Source organism: Zootoca vivipara, chromosome 11, assembly GCF_963506605.1.
Source record: "Zootoca vivipara chromosome 11, rZooViv1.1, whole genome shotgun sequence".
NCBI lineage: Eukaryota > Metazoa > Chordata > Lepidosauria > Squamata > Lacertidae > Zootoca > Zootoca vivipara.
In genome coordinates, this window is record NC_083286.1 from 20,592,429 (window position 1) to 20,608,019 (window position 15,591).

Sequence of the window (15,591 nt, forward strand, 5' to 3'; positions counted from 1 at the left end):
ATCAGTTCACCATAAGGCATGTGTGTGTATACTAAGGGTGGGTGAGTCTGTCAATTTCTGTTTCTTTCCATTTTTCCAGTCTTGAGTTCAGTTTTCCACATCAGTTTGCAATTTATTGATTTTTTAAAAAAGGCCTCATGAATATTCACCAGCATTTTCATGTGAATGTCTCCTAACAGGCACGTTTGTGTATGCAATTTTGCTTTATACACACATTTTGCAAAGCAAACTCTCCCTAATGTAGTGCATTTGATATGCTCTTTTTTTCACCAACACCTGCATTTTCTTGTACACTTTGAACCAAAATATGCATTTTGGGGGACATTTCTCACCTTCAGAATTGCACTGCGAAATTCCGAAAAGTGTGGATTTTCAGAAGCTGTGTTTTGGTCTGCAGATTGTTTTGGAAAATGAAAATTGCGTAGCCTCACTTTTAAATGTCAAGTGAATCAAACTGCTCCCCCATCCCTGGTATGTACCAAGGGCATGTACAAGATTCAGCCTGGATAAAATTTTGGCATACTTTTCAGCCACTTTCATGACTGCATCAAAGACCACTCAGGCACAATCTTGCATCTGCTATTTGTGTGGCATCTATGTGACTGTCTCATTATATGTCAAATGGGCAGGATTCAACCAGTGAGTTCTGTCAGTGAAAGCCCCGCACAAGGACATCCACTTCTGGGTGGTGAGAGAACTCCAGGAACATTGTGCAGGGAGAGAACAGGGATTGTTCTGTCTGGCAAGCCAAAATGCTTGCCCTGACGTAACAATTGCCTCTGGGTGACGCTTAATTTCTCCCAGTGTTTTCCTGTGGCTACAATGGATGGGGTCGTCAAGAGAAGAGACCCTCACTTTGAGCTACAGTTAAGATAAAATATTCAGACATTAAGGGGACTGTGACCTGCCAGTGACAATTTGTCTTATGCTATCTATATAAAATTCTTCAATGAACATCAGAATGTTGAATCTACTTCTCTGGAACGCTACAAGCAAGAGAAAATCAAGTCTACCATCCACTGCTGTATTTGATATCTCATAATCAAAGATATATGATCCCTGAAGGTGGAAGTTGTATTCCAAGTTATGACATTTAAGCTATGAATAGGCCAATTATCTGTGAAACGGGGAACGTTCATTCGAAAGCCACTTATATTAGAGGCTATGACAATAGCATGTTGATATATTGGACCCAGGTGGCGCTGTGGTTAAACCACTGAGCCTAGGGCTTGCTGATCAGAAGGTCGGCGGTTTGAATCCCTGTGACGGGGTGAGCTCCCGTTGCTTGGCCCCAGCTCCTGCCAACCTAGCAGTTTGAAAGCACGTCAAAATGCAAGTAGATAAATAGGAACCGCTACAGCGGGAAGGTAAATGGCGTTTCCATGTGCTGCTCTGGTTTGCCAGAAGCGGCTTTGTCATGCTGGCCACATGACCTGGAAGCCATACGCCGGCTCCCTCGGCCAATAATGTGAGATGAGCGCGCAACCCCAGAGTCGGTCACGACTGGACCTAATGGTCAGGGGTCCCTTTACCTTTACCTATAAACTTATTATGCATTGCACAAATCATTGCTTCCATTTGTTTATGTCAAGGTCATCTGAGCTGAACTACCCACATAATGGTAACATTTACGCATGCCTTCTCCTCAGGATTTGGTAAATCTTGCTTCCTCTCCATATGCCATTGTTCAGTACTGAATACAGCTCTTTTGTTCCCCTTGGTACTTATCCCTCCGGGAGCAGCCAGCAGGGAGCGCTGTTTGCACACACCTCGCCTCCTGGCAATAGCATCTTAGGAGGGGGAGAGGCAAAGGGGCAGGGAGGTTGGTGCTGTGTGGATGCACCAAAAGCAGTGCTGGACGGCCTCCACCATAGTGCCCGCATATGCCTGACTTTCTCACCACCTGGCCCTCACCTTCCAGGTATGCCACATTGTTGGGAGTATTGGGAAGTGTGTTATATACTGTCAGCCCTCCGCGCAAGCTGACCCGGATCCCGTTTATTTCGCATTAATGGAAGATGTGCCCGTGGTGTTGTGATCATCATCATCATCATCATATGCTGCCCGCCTGACTGGGTTGCCTCAGCTACTCTTGGTAGCTTTAATGCTCAAGTAGGACTGCAGAAAGTACTGTAAGGAAAGGTAGCAGGTACCCTTTTTCTTCCACAGGAAGTGAACCATGTAAAGAGCATAGCGCAAGATGATCCTTATGAGCTCCGCTGAATGCCCCCCGTCAGCATGGTTTGAAGTACCTCACATTCATGGATAATTCAGAATGCTGAAGCGATCCAATCCCCAAAGTTAATGCCATCTCAGAATGCCCTTTGTCTTGAGCCTATCCAGGGAATCATCACCCCCCCAGTGCAGAAAATACATGACCGTATTACATCACCCAAAATAATAAGGGTGGTAAATATAAAGCTACGATATTTTCCATGGAACATGTTTAGAAGTGGGAGGGTGCACTGACCACAAGATTCGGTTCAGCATTTTGGAAAACAGCCAGCATCAGTCTGAAGTGCTTTGTACATTGGTTGGTTTGCCTCAAGCTCCATCCGAATCTGTTTCATTTCCCCCCTCCCCCCCCATTACTGGAAAAACAAAACAACCCTTTATCACTTCTGGCAGAAGTAGATGGTATTTGCAAGCATGCTAACCTCTACAGCAGGCATCCCCAAACTGCGGCCCTCCAGATGTTTTGGCCTATAACTCCCATGATCCCTAGCTAACAGGACCAGCGGTCAGGGATGATGGGACTTGTAGTCCAAAACACCTGGAGGGCCGAAGTTTGGGGATGCCTGCTCTACAGAGTGGATAAAGTCTGTCAAACGACAAATAGACGCAGGCAAGTTCTGCCAGGTAACTTTTTAAAAACGTTTTGATTTTAGCAGATACTTCTCTGCAACCTTTTTTTTTTTTTTGACATCTGGATTGCTAAGGCGCCCCAGGGACTCTGATTTGTGCTACCTCATACAGTTCCTGCTTTGCCTCTGACAAGCACAACATTCCTTTGAGACACTCCACTTTGGCTCAGGATTCACCCACATCTCACGCACACCTCTATTTACAATACTAGCTAACCCATAAAGTACACTAGAGACATGATACAATTGAAGAGTAGTATTCCTTACCAGGACCGGCTCTAGGTAGACCCCTGGTGGCGCAGGGCACCACGGCGCCGGCCCGCCCACTGGCCGGCCGGTCCACCGGTTCGACGCGCAGCTGCGCCCGCCCGCCCACCGCGCTGGGAAATGGGGCGGGGGGGGGCCGCCGGAGGGATCCATCGTTCCATGGCGCCAGGAGCGCTTAAGACGGCCCTGTTCCTTACTCCTGAGCATTTTTAAGCTTCAGGGTTTCAGATGGATATATTTCAGTATGCGTGTAACTCTCCCACTAAAAATAAATGGGGCCTAAAGTGCTTATGTTTCCTTGGATCATGTGCAATATTACCATTATTACTATAGTATTTACTCATGCTCTAGTGTAATTGCTCCATAACTTCTCTTCACAGTATTCAGTCCTCAACAGCTGTGTTCTGATACATCCTGTGTGTTAGCCCTACATCACAGAGATAGAGAAAGAAAGAAACATGGCAAAAATGTATAGGACAAGTACAAATATGTGCTGAAAATGTAAAGAAAAAGAAGGTACCTTTTATCATATGTGGTGGACTTGTAAGCTAATAAAAGCTTTCTGGGAGATGATATATAATGAAATAAAAAAAAATGTTTAAAATAACCTTTGTTTAAAAAAAAACCCAGAAGCTTTCTTATTAGGAATTATAGGTACCGACATTCCAAAGGCACAGAAAAGACTTTTTATGTATGGAACAACAGCCGCCCGGATGCTTCTAGCCCAGAGATGGAAAGAACACAAAGTCCCTACCAGAGAGGAATGGCAAACCAAGCTGATGGTCTATGTTGAAATGGCAAAACTGGAAAACTCAGAAACCAAGAGGACAAAAACTTTATAAAAGAATGGAAAAAAATTATAAGTTATTTAGGAGACCACTGTAAGCAGATGGAAACACTGGCAGGATTTTGATTTCACTTGCAGTGTAACAAATACCATGGACAATATGGATTGATATAAAAGTTAGTGTATAGAAGAATATGCAGTTGTAAATCTAAATAGGATCCTATGGAGGGGGTGGGAGGAAGTCACAAGTCAGAGGAATCTCTGTAGATGGATATATATTTGGATCTTTATAACTTTGTAGTTGTAAAACCAAATAAAAATGATTTCAAAAAAAAGAGAGAAAGAAAGAGAAAGATAGATATATTACATTCCCCACTTCACTATATTTTGATGATCTGGACAGTTTATGACTGATTCAGACATCTTGGTTTTATGGATGTGGGAATTACTGTAGTGTTCTCAGGATTCTACAGTGGGGTTATCACATTATCTACCGTGTCAGGTCCTTCTGAGTTTTTGTATAATGCTTTTTCAATCATTTAAGGAAATTGTCAACAGGCCAGAACAAACCCTCTTCAAACAGGGGCAAGAAGTCCTGTGAGGGGTTCCTAGAGGCTCCATGTAGAGAGGTGGGTACAATTTGCCACATAGAGAAATATATGTGTAGTTAAACAGAAAGTAGCTGTAGCCACTTGTTTGTATGAATCAGCTAACACTGGCAGGCTTTCCATCCACCCACCCATTTGGTGGCCAGTAGAAGACCAGCTTAACCAGTAGAAGAAAGTGGAGGGACACCTAAGATCAATCCAATGCCCCTCACCCAGCCCAGCAGAAGGGGGTCTGGAATGCAGCCTAAGTCTTCCTCCATAAGGTAGGCCACTATATCAAATCACTATTTCAGCTGGCCTTTCCTTTCCTTTATTCAGTTCCACTATATTCATTGAGAAAATTAGGGCCCCCAAATGGAGAGGGCATTATTCAGGATTCCCTTTACACAATTTTCTGGGGTGCCCCTTCCAGGCAAAGTCAGCCCTCGCCATGGTCAGTCACATCCTAATGCTCCCTAGGCAAAACTACCATTATGTACTCCATGTGTGACAGCTCTTTAAAAGTGTTCAGAAACTACAGCTACCGCTGGAGTATATGAAAGTCTATTAAAGGCCACTTTCTTCCATATATGCCCCCCACGTGCCCTCTATTCGACATCCAAGGCCTTGCTCTGGATGCCACTGCCAAAAAAGTTCAGTAGATGTGAACTTATAACAGAAACTTCTTGGTAGTGCAGCCAGCCATTGTTGAACGCCCTCCCCAGAGAGGTCTGCCATTTTCAGGCTCTTCAGAAAGCTTTTATAATGTATCTTATGCATACAAATTATTTTTATTGGGATTGCAATGTTTTTCTTTTCATTTTAAATCATCGCATTGCATTATCACTGATAAAGAAAAAACAGGATACAAATTATATAAAAATATAACATTAGGAGAACCAAAGATAGATATAATTTTATTATTATGCTTGGCTTAAAAAAAAAACCCAACCCCTTTCTTATTACTGCATTTGCCCTTTTCACTGTCACTGCATATAGCAATGAAGTATATAGTAATAATAGATGCATTCAGTGATTTTTTCCCCTAATAAAATGTTTAGGGGTACTCTCATTTTCCTACCCATATTGAAAAACTGCCCCACAATGAGGCCAAACTTAGATTCACAAAATGTTTAGGGGTATGTGTACCCCTGCGTCCCCCCCCAGAGAAAAAAGCACTGGATGTATTAATGCAAATATGTGAAACCACTATGGCAGTTTCATAAAAGCAAGATCACTCAGTCTATTGTAAGACATATTTAGAAACTATTAGGTCTGACATTATAATTCATTGGAAGCAAAAAAGAAGAGGCAGAAATGTGGTGATTGCCATATAGGACATGACTGGTAGCTGAAATATTTGATGCTGAGAATATCAACTTGTTTAGCTCAGTTTGTAAACATTTCCTAAGAAAAGCAGGAAGTGAATTCCTGAAGACAGTGCCCAGGAGTGTCATGCTGTAATCCTATACATACTGGGTTGGAGTCATGTTTTATCATGCTTAGAACAGACCCATTGAAATCAATGGAATCAATCATTTCAATCGGTATACTCTAACCATGATGGGAAGCCAGGGTGCAACCTACTTACCTGGGAATAAGTCCCACAGAACTCAATAGGACACCTGTATAGATATGTACCAGATTATACATGTTGTTAAACCAGTGAAGTTGTTCTGAGAACGATTCACCCAAGAAACTCACAAGAAATGTGGAAATTAAAACTAGGGGCACTCACCATTATTCCAGTAAGCAAGCAGACTCCTTTCCCACAGTATGTATTAGGTACCATATCACCATATCCAATGGAGAGAAAAGTTATTGAAATCAACCACATTGCTCCAAGGAAGTTGCTAGTAACATCCTGTTGGTCATGATACCTGAAAAAGAAAATTATAATCTCTTTAACCACAAATTCTTCAACAGTGCATTTCTTTTTTGGCTATGAAAAGAACTTTGGCAGCTCGTTCCTTCTCAAGAATAGTTTTGTTACTTGAAACATATGCTTAAGATGCATGTTTTGTCCCCTATGGGGCTGGTCCACAAATACATGCATGAAGCAGCATATTCAGTACATGCCTGCCAGTATATGGGTTTTTGTTACCAACGTTGACAATACTAATCTCCTCTTAGAGGAGAAAAGCACTTGGATCTTGAGTTCAATGTACAATCAAAAAAGAAAAATTTTCTGATAATCCTTTCCATCTGTCCTTATCCTTATCCTTGTTGTTATCTTCTTCATCGTCTTGCTTTTCTGCTCTCCCAGACACCGAGAGCAGCTTATATGTGAGAAAGTACAATAAATATTTGATTTGATTTATTTCTAAAATTTCAAAACTACTTAACATTAAAAACTATTTATACAGTTAAACAGGTGTTGGGAACAGGAGTAGGTTGAATCAGGAACTCCTTGACCCTTCACAAACCAGTTGGACAGGTGAGTGAACCAGTCATAGGATATCAGATGATTTAAATTTACTTGTAGCTATGCAGGCAGAATTTGGAGCACGCTCTAAGTGCACTCCTGATTCTTCCTTTCCACCTTGAATCCAGTGCCTTTTGAATTGGCACCTCTTTTGGTCACTATGCAAGGCAACAGAAAAAGTCACTAAATTCAACAAGCACCAAATTGAAGCATTCACTAGAAAGGAAGGACCAGAAACATGCTTACAGATAGGCAAATCTCAATTTTAGTTTCCCTTCATTTCTCATTTCCCTCTGTCTTAAGTTTAATTTTACACTCCACTTTGCATTTTTTAAAAACATTCATCAGCTTCCTAATGCAAATTTCTCTTAATATAGACACCTGTGTTTGCAATTTTCTTAATATACACTTGGTTGCAAAGCAATTTCCCCTGATATAATACATTTTGCATGTCGTTTTTTTTAAATACAAATGTATGCATTTTAATACACAGTTCACCCTAGTAGTAAATGCATTTTTTAATACTCATTAGTTGTCTGGACACTTCAACTGCAAAATCAGAAGTGTGGATTTTGAGGAATAGCTGTGTTTTGGTTCTCATATTGTTTTGGAAACTGCAAATTAGATAGATTCGCCTTTAAATGTGAACTGGATCAAATCTCTTCCCCAGCCCTACTTATATAGTGCACCCCCAGTTCTTCCTTTGGAATGTGGCACCATGGCTTCCCAAGTCCAGCGCATGATGTCACATGATGACACGGGATGGCCAAATAGGATTGCTTTTCTCAAAACTATCTCATAGGCCAAATGGAGAGGCCTGGCGGGCATAATTAGGCCTGGAGGTTCCCCACTGCTGAAATAAAACATAATGTAACAACATAATATGAAACCATTAAACACAAGAACACAACAAAAATTAAAAACAGAAACAGTGAAATACAGTAAAGATAGAGAATCCCTGGGCAGTTAAGTTCCAGTAAAATTTGACTATGGGGTGCGGCACTCATCTTGCCTCAGGCCAAGGAAGCTGGCGTTTGTCTGCAGACAACTTTCTGGATCATGTGGCAAGCATAACTAAACTGATTCTGATGCATCAGGGCACTGTGACGAGTACCAGAGCACATGGAAATGCTGTACACCTTTCCACCACAGTGGTACCTATTTATCTACTGGTATGGGACAGAGCAACGGGAGCTCACCCCTTCGTGTGGACTCGAACTGCCAACCTTCTGATTGGCAAGCCCAAGAGGCTTAGTGGTTTAGAGCACAGCGCCACTTGCTCCCTAGTGAAATACAAGAGAGGCAAGCTGAAACACTTCTGAAATGACATTGTATTCCACCTGATACATTTTCAGGAGGCACCTAAAACAGATTACCTTGAGATTTGCAGAGGGAAAAGTATTCTAGATTACATTGCCACCCACAGAAAATGCCTCTTTCTGGGTCATTGCCCCATACCAATCTGATGGGCACAGTGCCATAATAATAAATCCTAACATTTCAAAAACACAGATCTATAATCAGTATCACAATAAGCCACCAAGTTAAAAGCATACAAGCTCAGATATTAAAAGAAAACAAGTTGTAGAAGACAAAGTTCAGATAGGTTAGGAGAATTAACAAAGAATATCACATAGCAAACCGTCTCTTAACAATATCCGAGGTGAACCTTCCTGAATCCCAAAATGGTTTTCGGTCTTCTAGAGGGACAGTGGACATGATTTTCACCACTTGCCAGCTTCAAGAAAAATGCAGAGAGCAAAACCAACCCCTGTATATGGCATTTATTGACCTGACTAAGGCTTTTGACACTGTAAATCGTAATGCCCTGTGGACTGCCCTTCTGAAAATTGGCTGCCCAGATAATTTTGTAAACATCACCCGGCTCCTCTATGATAATATGATAGCAACAATCGCAGATAACAATGCTCTCAAAGTGAACCATTCTCAGTGGGAACAGTGTTAAACAGGGTTGTGTTATTGTCCCAACTCCATTATTTTCATTGCTATGATCCTACACTTTGTTGAAGGGAAACTCCCCACCGGAGTAGAAATCATATATTGAACAAATGGAAAGCTCTTCAATCTGAGCAGGCTGAAAGCAAATAGTAAGGTTACCGTAACTTCTGTCATAGAGCTTCAGTATGCTGATGACAACATAGTGTGTGCACACTCAGAGGATGACCTCCAAACCATCCTAAATATCTTTGTAGAAGCTTACGAAAAGCTTGGCCTATCACTCAACATCCCAAAAACCAAAGTGCTGCACCAAAAAGTACAAAATAACCGCTCTGCAGTGCCACAAATCCAACTCAATGGTGTAACGTTGGAAAATGTTGATCACTTCTCCTACCTACATTGATGCCAACATTGATGCCAAAATCCACCATCACCTGAGCTCTGTGAGTGTGGCTTTCTCCCGATTGAAGTGCAGAGTGTTTGAGGACCGGGACATTTGCAGGGAAACCAAAATGCTTGTTTACAAAGCTACCAACCTTACTGTATGCCTGTGAAACACGGAGCACGTATAAACGCCATCTCCAACTCCTCGAAAGATTCCATCAAAGGTGTCTCTGAAAATTTTTACACATCACTTGGGAAGACAGGCAAACTAATATCAGTGTACTGGAGGAAGCAAAGATCACCAGTGTTGAAGCAATGATTCTTCAACATAAACTTCATTGGACTGGTCATGTTGTGCAGATGCCTGATCATTGTCTTCCAAAGCAACTACTCTATTCCGAACTTTAAAATGGAAAGCGTAATGCTGGTGGTCAACAAAAGAGGTTTAAAGACTGTCTAAAGGCAAATCTTAAAAAATGTAGTATAACACTGACAACTGGGAAACACTGGCCTGCGAGTGCTCCAGTTGGATAACAGCCTTTACCAAAGGTATCATGGGCTTTGAAGACACATGAACTCAGGACGCAAGGGAGAAACGTGCTAAGAGGAAGGCACGCTTGGCAAATTCACACCGTGATCAACTCCCGCCTGGAAACCAATGTCCCCACTGTGGCAGGACGTGTGGATCCAGAATTGGCCTCCACAGTCACTTATGGACTCATTGTTAAAACCGTGTTTATGAAAGACAATCTTACTCAGATACGAGTGATCGCCAAAGAAGAAAGAAGGTATTACCAATCCAGACATTGCTAATCACTACAATGCTTAGCAGTGCTATGCTATATTTTAACAGCAGAATTAACCGAAGCAGTTTCACAGGTTTCGCTTGAGAGAAGAATCTTAATTATCAATGTCCTTCAGATGACTTTCCTACCATGTATGTATCCCTATTTAGTAACACACTGCTCTGTGGTGTTGATCAAACGTTTTCTCAGTTTTAAGCTATGCAAGAAACAACCCAGTGTGAATGGTATTATACAGCTATGATTTAACAGAACTTAATTTACTGTATTAGTAGTCCCATCCCCCCCCCAGCAAAGCCATTAGGTTCATAATAAACAATTCTAAAGCCACTGACTTGCAAGCGATATCCCTGGTGTCATGAAAAGAATCCCTTAAGGACTGCTGCAACAGACATCATGATCTTATAATCACCGATTCAACAGTGCACAGACTGACTTGCAGCAATGTAGCTGTTTCTGTATCATGGGGAAATTAAGTATAGAGCAGGTGAGTCTTGGCTTGCAATTTGCTGTGCAACCTCAGTCTGGAATGTGCAATAAAAAATTTAAGATACATGAGCAAAAAAAGCCTCTGTAGTAGGTGGTCTTCAGAAATAATTTTCCTGTAATCCTACACTGTTTCATTCATTCGTTTGTTTTATTTGCAAGCTACTTTTCCACACACACAAAATCATTCTCAAATTGGCTTACAAGCAAGAAAACAATACATTTTGTAACCAAACACTGCAAAAATAATTTTCATAATAACATAGCAAAACAACACAATAGCAAGCATAACAACATGCAAAAACCAAACAATTCAGAACTATAAAAATAAAAAGGCTGCTATCAAGTAGGGATTGTGGGGGAATTGAGTTTAGTTCACATTCAATGGTGAAGTTCACTTTCTGGAACAATACGAGAACGAAATGCACAACCGCCCTTCAAAATTTGCACAACTGAATTTTGCAATGCAGTTTCCCAACCAATGTTTACAAAAATGTTTATATAAGATAAATGTACACATGCAAAGGATAAATTAGTAAAAATAACATACAAAATGCATTATATTAGGAGAAATTGCATGCAAAATTATGTATGTTAGCCACAACTGCATATAAAAGGAGACATCCACACAAAAATGCTTAAATAATTTTATGAGGTTTTTTTTTTTTTGCAGAAATGTGGAGAACTAAATTTCAGATTGGAAAAATGAGAAATTAGCCACATCCCTTTCCCATCCCTACTGCTGAACATGTCAAAGCTCCAGGTGGGGTTTAAGATTGCGAATAAAAAATAAATGCTTGGACAACATTGTACATTACTGTAAATAAAGAGGGAAAATAACCCTGTCTCAAAGTCATTCAACTTTATTTTGAGTGTTTTGGTGGAAGAAGTGAACAGGGTAGAATATTAATTTGGGAATATAAAGTAATTTTAGAGGAATTTATTTAGAGGGATGGGGTAATGAAGAATTGTGGGGGGGATTAGTTGAAGGGGCATTTATTTGGAGTAGAATCTGGGTGGAAATTGACTAAAGATGAATTGACGGGGTGTGCTGGGCAGGTTTATCAATTTGGGATGGGGTGCAAATAAATCAACATATTTTGAGGCATGCTCCAGGTGGATACTTGAAGTAAATTTATTGAAGGAGTAACTGTAGATGAGAAATTAATTGGTTTACTTTCTGTGAAAGGGGTGTTCTGCTGCAGCAGAGAAACGTGGGATCAAACAAATAGTTTGATATTTTGGACTCAGATCCCATCACTGTCTTGTACTTAGTTTCTTGGTCAAGTTATTTACCGTATCTCTCACTCTATCCTCTTTACTCTCTCTCTCTCTCTCTCTCTCTCTCTCTCTCTCTCTCTCTCTCTCCCTCCCTCCCTCCCTCCCTCCCTCTCTCTCTCTCTACTTATTTTTGCTTTCAACCACTCTGTTACCATCTTTGGTAATGGACAATATACAAATCTCTTAATAACAATAAACAAATGTGTGGCATGAACTGTAATCTGCCCACTTCCTCAAGCTTTCTGCTCAGTATGTAGGTGATTTGCTGCTTTTCAAGTGTAGCACAGCTGTGGTCTTGATTACATTGATCTATGGAGCTTGGTATCATGTGGGGTGATAGTATTGTTTAATGCAGTGGAATATCTAAAAACATATGCAACAGCTGTGTATAGTCCACCTCGTGACCCACCAGCTCCACTGGCTGGCATTTGACCAGCTGGGTACCAGCTCCTGACCTGTCAGGCTCTCCCTCTTCACTGCCAGCTTTCCTGTAGGTATAGCTTGGCAGAGTGGGCAGATCTTGTAGCATGCCAACAATATTCTTTGGACTTCTACTGTTTGGTTCATTGCCATACCTAAAGTGGAAAATGCTAAACCTCACTATTTGGACTTTATGTTGGCTACATTCATCTGTTGTTGTAGCTTATCCCTTTCGGTTTATTGGCACACAGGAAGTGAAAAGTTTTACCTTCACACTGGATGATAGAGAGAAAGATTTTTGCAAAAGAGAAATGTCAACGTTCTGAAGACAAAGACATAGCAAAGCACTGGAAAGAAAAACAACCATATTAAATGCTTCTCCTAGGGATTTAAATTCCTATGTATATATTTTGCATGTATATTACTATACAGTAGCTGTATGTACAGACTTCCATCTCCTGCCCTGAACAATTCCTGAGAATTCACATTATCTAAGCTTAAGTTAGCATGCATTGTGTATCTTTTGAATACAGAGGAAGGCTACTGACTCGAAAACAGAGAAGAGGAAAATGGAGACATGGTATCTTTCATCATTGCTAGCTTTATGCAAATGCAAACACAGATGAGACAACAGGTTTCATTCAAAGTGCCTACTGTTAAGCTTTAATAGTTAATGAAATGTTATGACAGCTGGAGAGACAGGCTTGGCTTTTATATCCTCTACTGGATCTTCAGAAACACAACACAAAGGCAGGTGTCTCTGTGTGTGAGTGAAATTTACAACAGGAAACACCTTAAAGCAAGCTAGGGGACGGCAGTTGGTAGATCAGCAAGTAATGTCAATGTGGGTTATGCAACAGAGATGAAGAGTTAGCAAAATATGACTCATTTGTAGTGATTTGTTCTGCTGCAAATCCTCCCAATTAGCACCACAAAAACATAGAATCATAGAAATGTAAAGTTGGAAGCAACCAAAGGGGTCACCTAGTCCAAGCCTCTGAAATGCAGAAATCCTTTTGCCCCAATGTGGGACTTGAACCCACAACCCTGAGATTAAGTGTCTCATGCTCATGAGCTATGTGGGTAGACATTGTATCATATCTGGTAAACACATACATATTGGGTTTAAATACTACTATATCACAACAGGTGGGAATTTAAGGGCAAAGGACAGCTCAAATAAACAAGCACTTCAAATATATTTTATACAGGAGAAAAACCAAACAGTGAATAAAAAAGAAGCTTTTAGAAAGAAACTCATGTAACATTGTACTTAACTCCACTCAGGGATACTGATTGCATTAAATAATAGGGTGGAACCTCTAACCCACAGGCAAGCCATGGCTACCTAGCCCACATTTGACATATGATGAAGCAGGTAAAAACATGGGCCAGTGGAGGATCTACAGGCACCAATCAGCAGACTGGCAGCAACTGCAGAGTACAATGCCTTTGTAAGTAGGGTTGCCAGACTCAATAGAGGACAGGACTTCTGTGCCTTTAATTGCCCTGCTCTCTTTTGAGTCTGGAAACCTTAAAGAGAAACCAGCAGACCCTTTGTTTAATTTCCAAGCAAAGGGTCTGCTGGTTTCTCTTTAAGGTTTCCAGACTCAAAAGAGAGCAGGGCATTTAAAGGCACAGAAGTCCTGTCCTCTATTGAGTCTGGCAACCCTATTTGTAAGCACCATCAATCAGCTGATTGTTGGCACTTGCAAAGCCTTGTTCCTTTGCCCAGGCAGTTTTGAACCACGTAGGCAAAGGAAAATGTATTACTTGACAACATTGTGACATCAGGTGATTTTCAAGTGGGAAGCCCCACTCACCTACCAAACATGGCCCATGGGGGATTTAAGGAACCAGCATACTGGATTATTCAAATTCCCCATCCCCGCATTAAACTATGTGTGACAATGTTTTCAATTTGTGGCAATCCTCTGACAAAATATGTTAATTAAAGAAGCAAAATACATTGTTCGAAGCGTGGCAGATGAGCATAAAATAGTTATATGATCTAAGGCTGCATATACCATACATTTAAAGCACATTGCTTTAAAGAATGTGGGAACTGTAATTCGTTATGGGTGCTGGGAATTGTAGCCAAATGTGGGATAAGTTGTAGTTCTCAGGATTCCTAAGGGGAAGCAATATGCTTTAAATATAATGTATGTACACAGTATTAATTAACCATGTTTTGCATTTTAAAAGATGAGCAGATTAACTCTTGGCTAATGATGTTTTTTGCAAAAAAATTCCATTTTGTAACCTATTATCTATATTTTTAGAGACTGGATTAGTACAGTTGGACAGAATAAATTAACCATTTGTTAAGTCTAGTCTACTCCCCTATTATGTTTGAAAGAAAGTACCAAATTACTGGCAGCTGACAATTCTGGAACAAATTGGTCCAAAAATCACCACACACACTGCCCAAATCTCATTCACAACCTGCAGGAAGACATCACCCACCAATTTGTGCTTGTGTTTCCCAGACACATTTGTTTGGCTATTGATGAAGACAGATGACTCAGCCAGATAATTCTCAACTTTACAACGGAGAATTATATAATTTGTGGAATCTAACACTAGCACTTTTGCATTGCCACATCTCTTATCAGGAAAGTATTTGAGGAGAAACCTCTGCAGGACTCTTCAAGCAAACAGGCACTGAGTTTTCCAAGAAGGTGAAAGTAAAATGTGCACTGACAGCAGATTATATTCTGGAGAAGCTGTTCATGTTAAGCGTGAATCCTAGCAGGCCTTAAAAACTATTCACTAGTAACTGAAATCTTCCTGCTCCTTCTCACACTATGCCACTGTCTTTGGCAGGAAAAGAATCACTCATAAAAGTTCTTTCTTTCTTTTTTTAAGGCAATAGTCCAGATTCCTTTACTATCCCAGGTCCATAGTACAAATTGTAATTGTGGAGTCCTCCTTTCCTTTAATATGGCTCGAAATGCACATCATGACTCCCAACTTTATTACTTTTTTGCTCGCAATTGTGTCTGTGGTGAGTGATACATCCCACTTCAATGGTTACAATAGCTGCCTGTTATCTGATCACAATTGCTACCCATCATTCCTCCTTGACAGCTGTTTCACATTCATCTTAATGCCAACAAGTAAAAAAAAAAAGAATTAAACTTTACTTCTCAGCTTATCTGCTACTTCATGCAGAGCTGCCTGCCTGAATTTAGCCTGATCAACACCGATAATCTCATGAATATAGTTCGCGATCCAGCACTTTGCTTTCTTAAACAATAGAACAAAAATTACTGAGAAGATTAATAGACAGAAAGTAAATGTTGTGGGGGGACTGGGGCCTTCCAGA

The 15,591-nt window shown here is 40.7% G+C and overlaps 1 protein-coding gene across 1 annotated transcript in view; it reads right to left on the reverse strand.

Moving 5' to 3' along the window:
- Positions 1-15,591, reverse strand: part of KCNN2 (potassium calcium-activated channel subfamily N member 2) — a 90,892-nt gene that overhangs the window by 18,223 nt on the left and 57,078 nt on the right. The window contains exon 5 of the mRNA XM_035100160.2: positions 6,244-6,385. Coding sequence (XP_034956051.2) covers positions 6,244-6,385 — 142 coding nt within the window. The remainder of the gene's footprint in view (positions 1-6,243; positions 6,386-15,591) is intronic.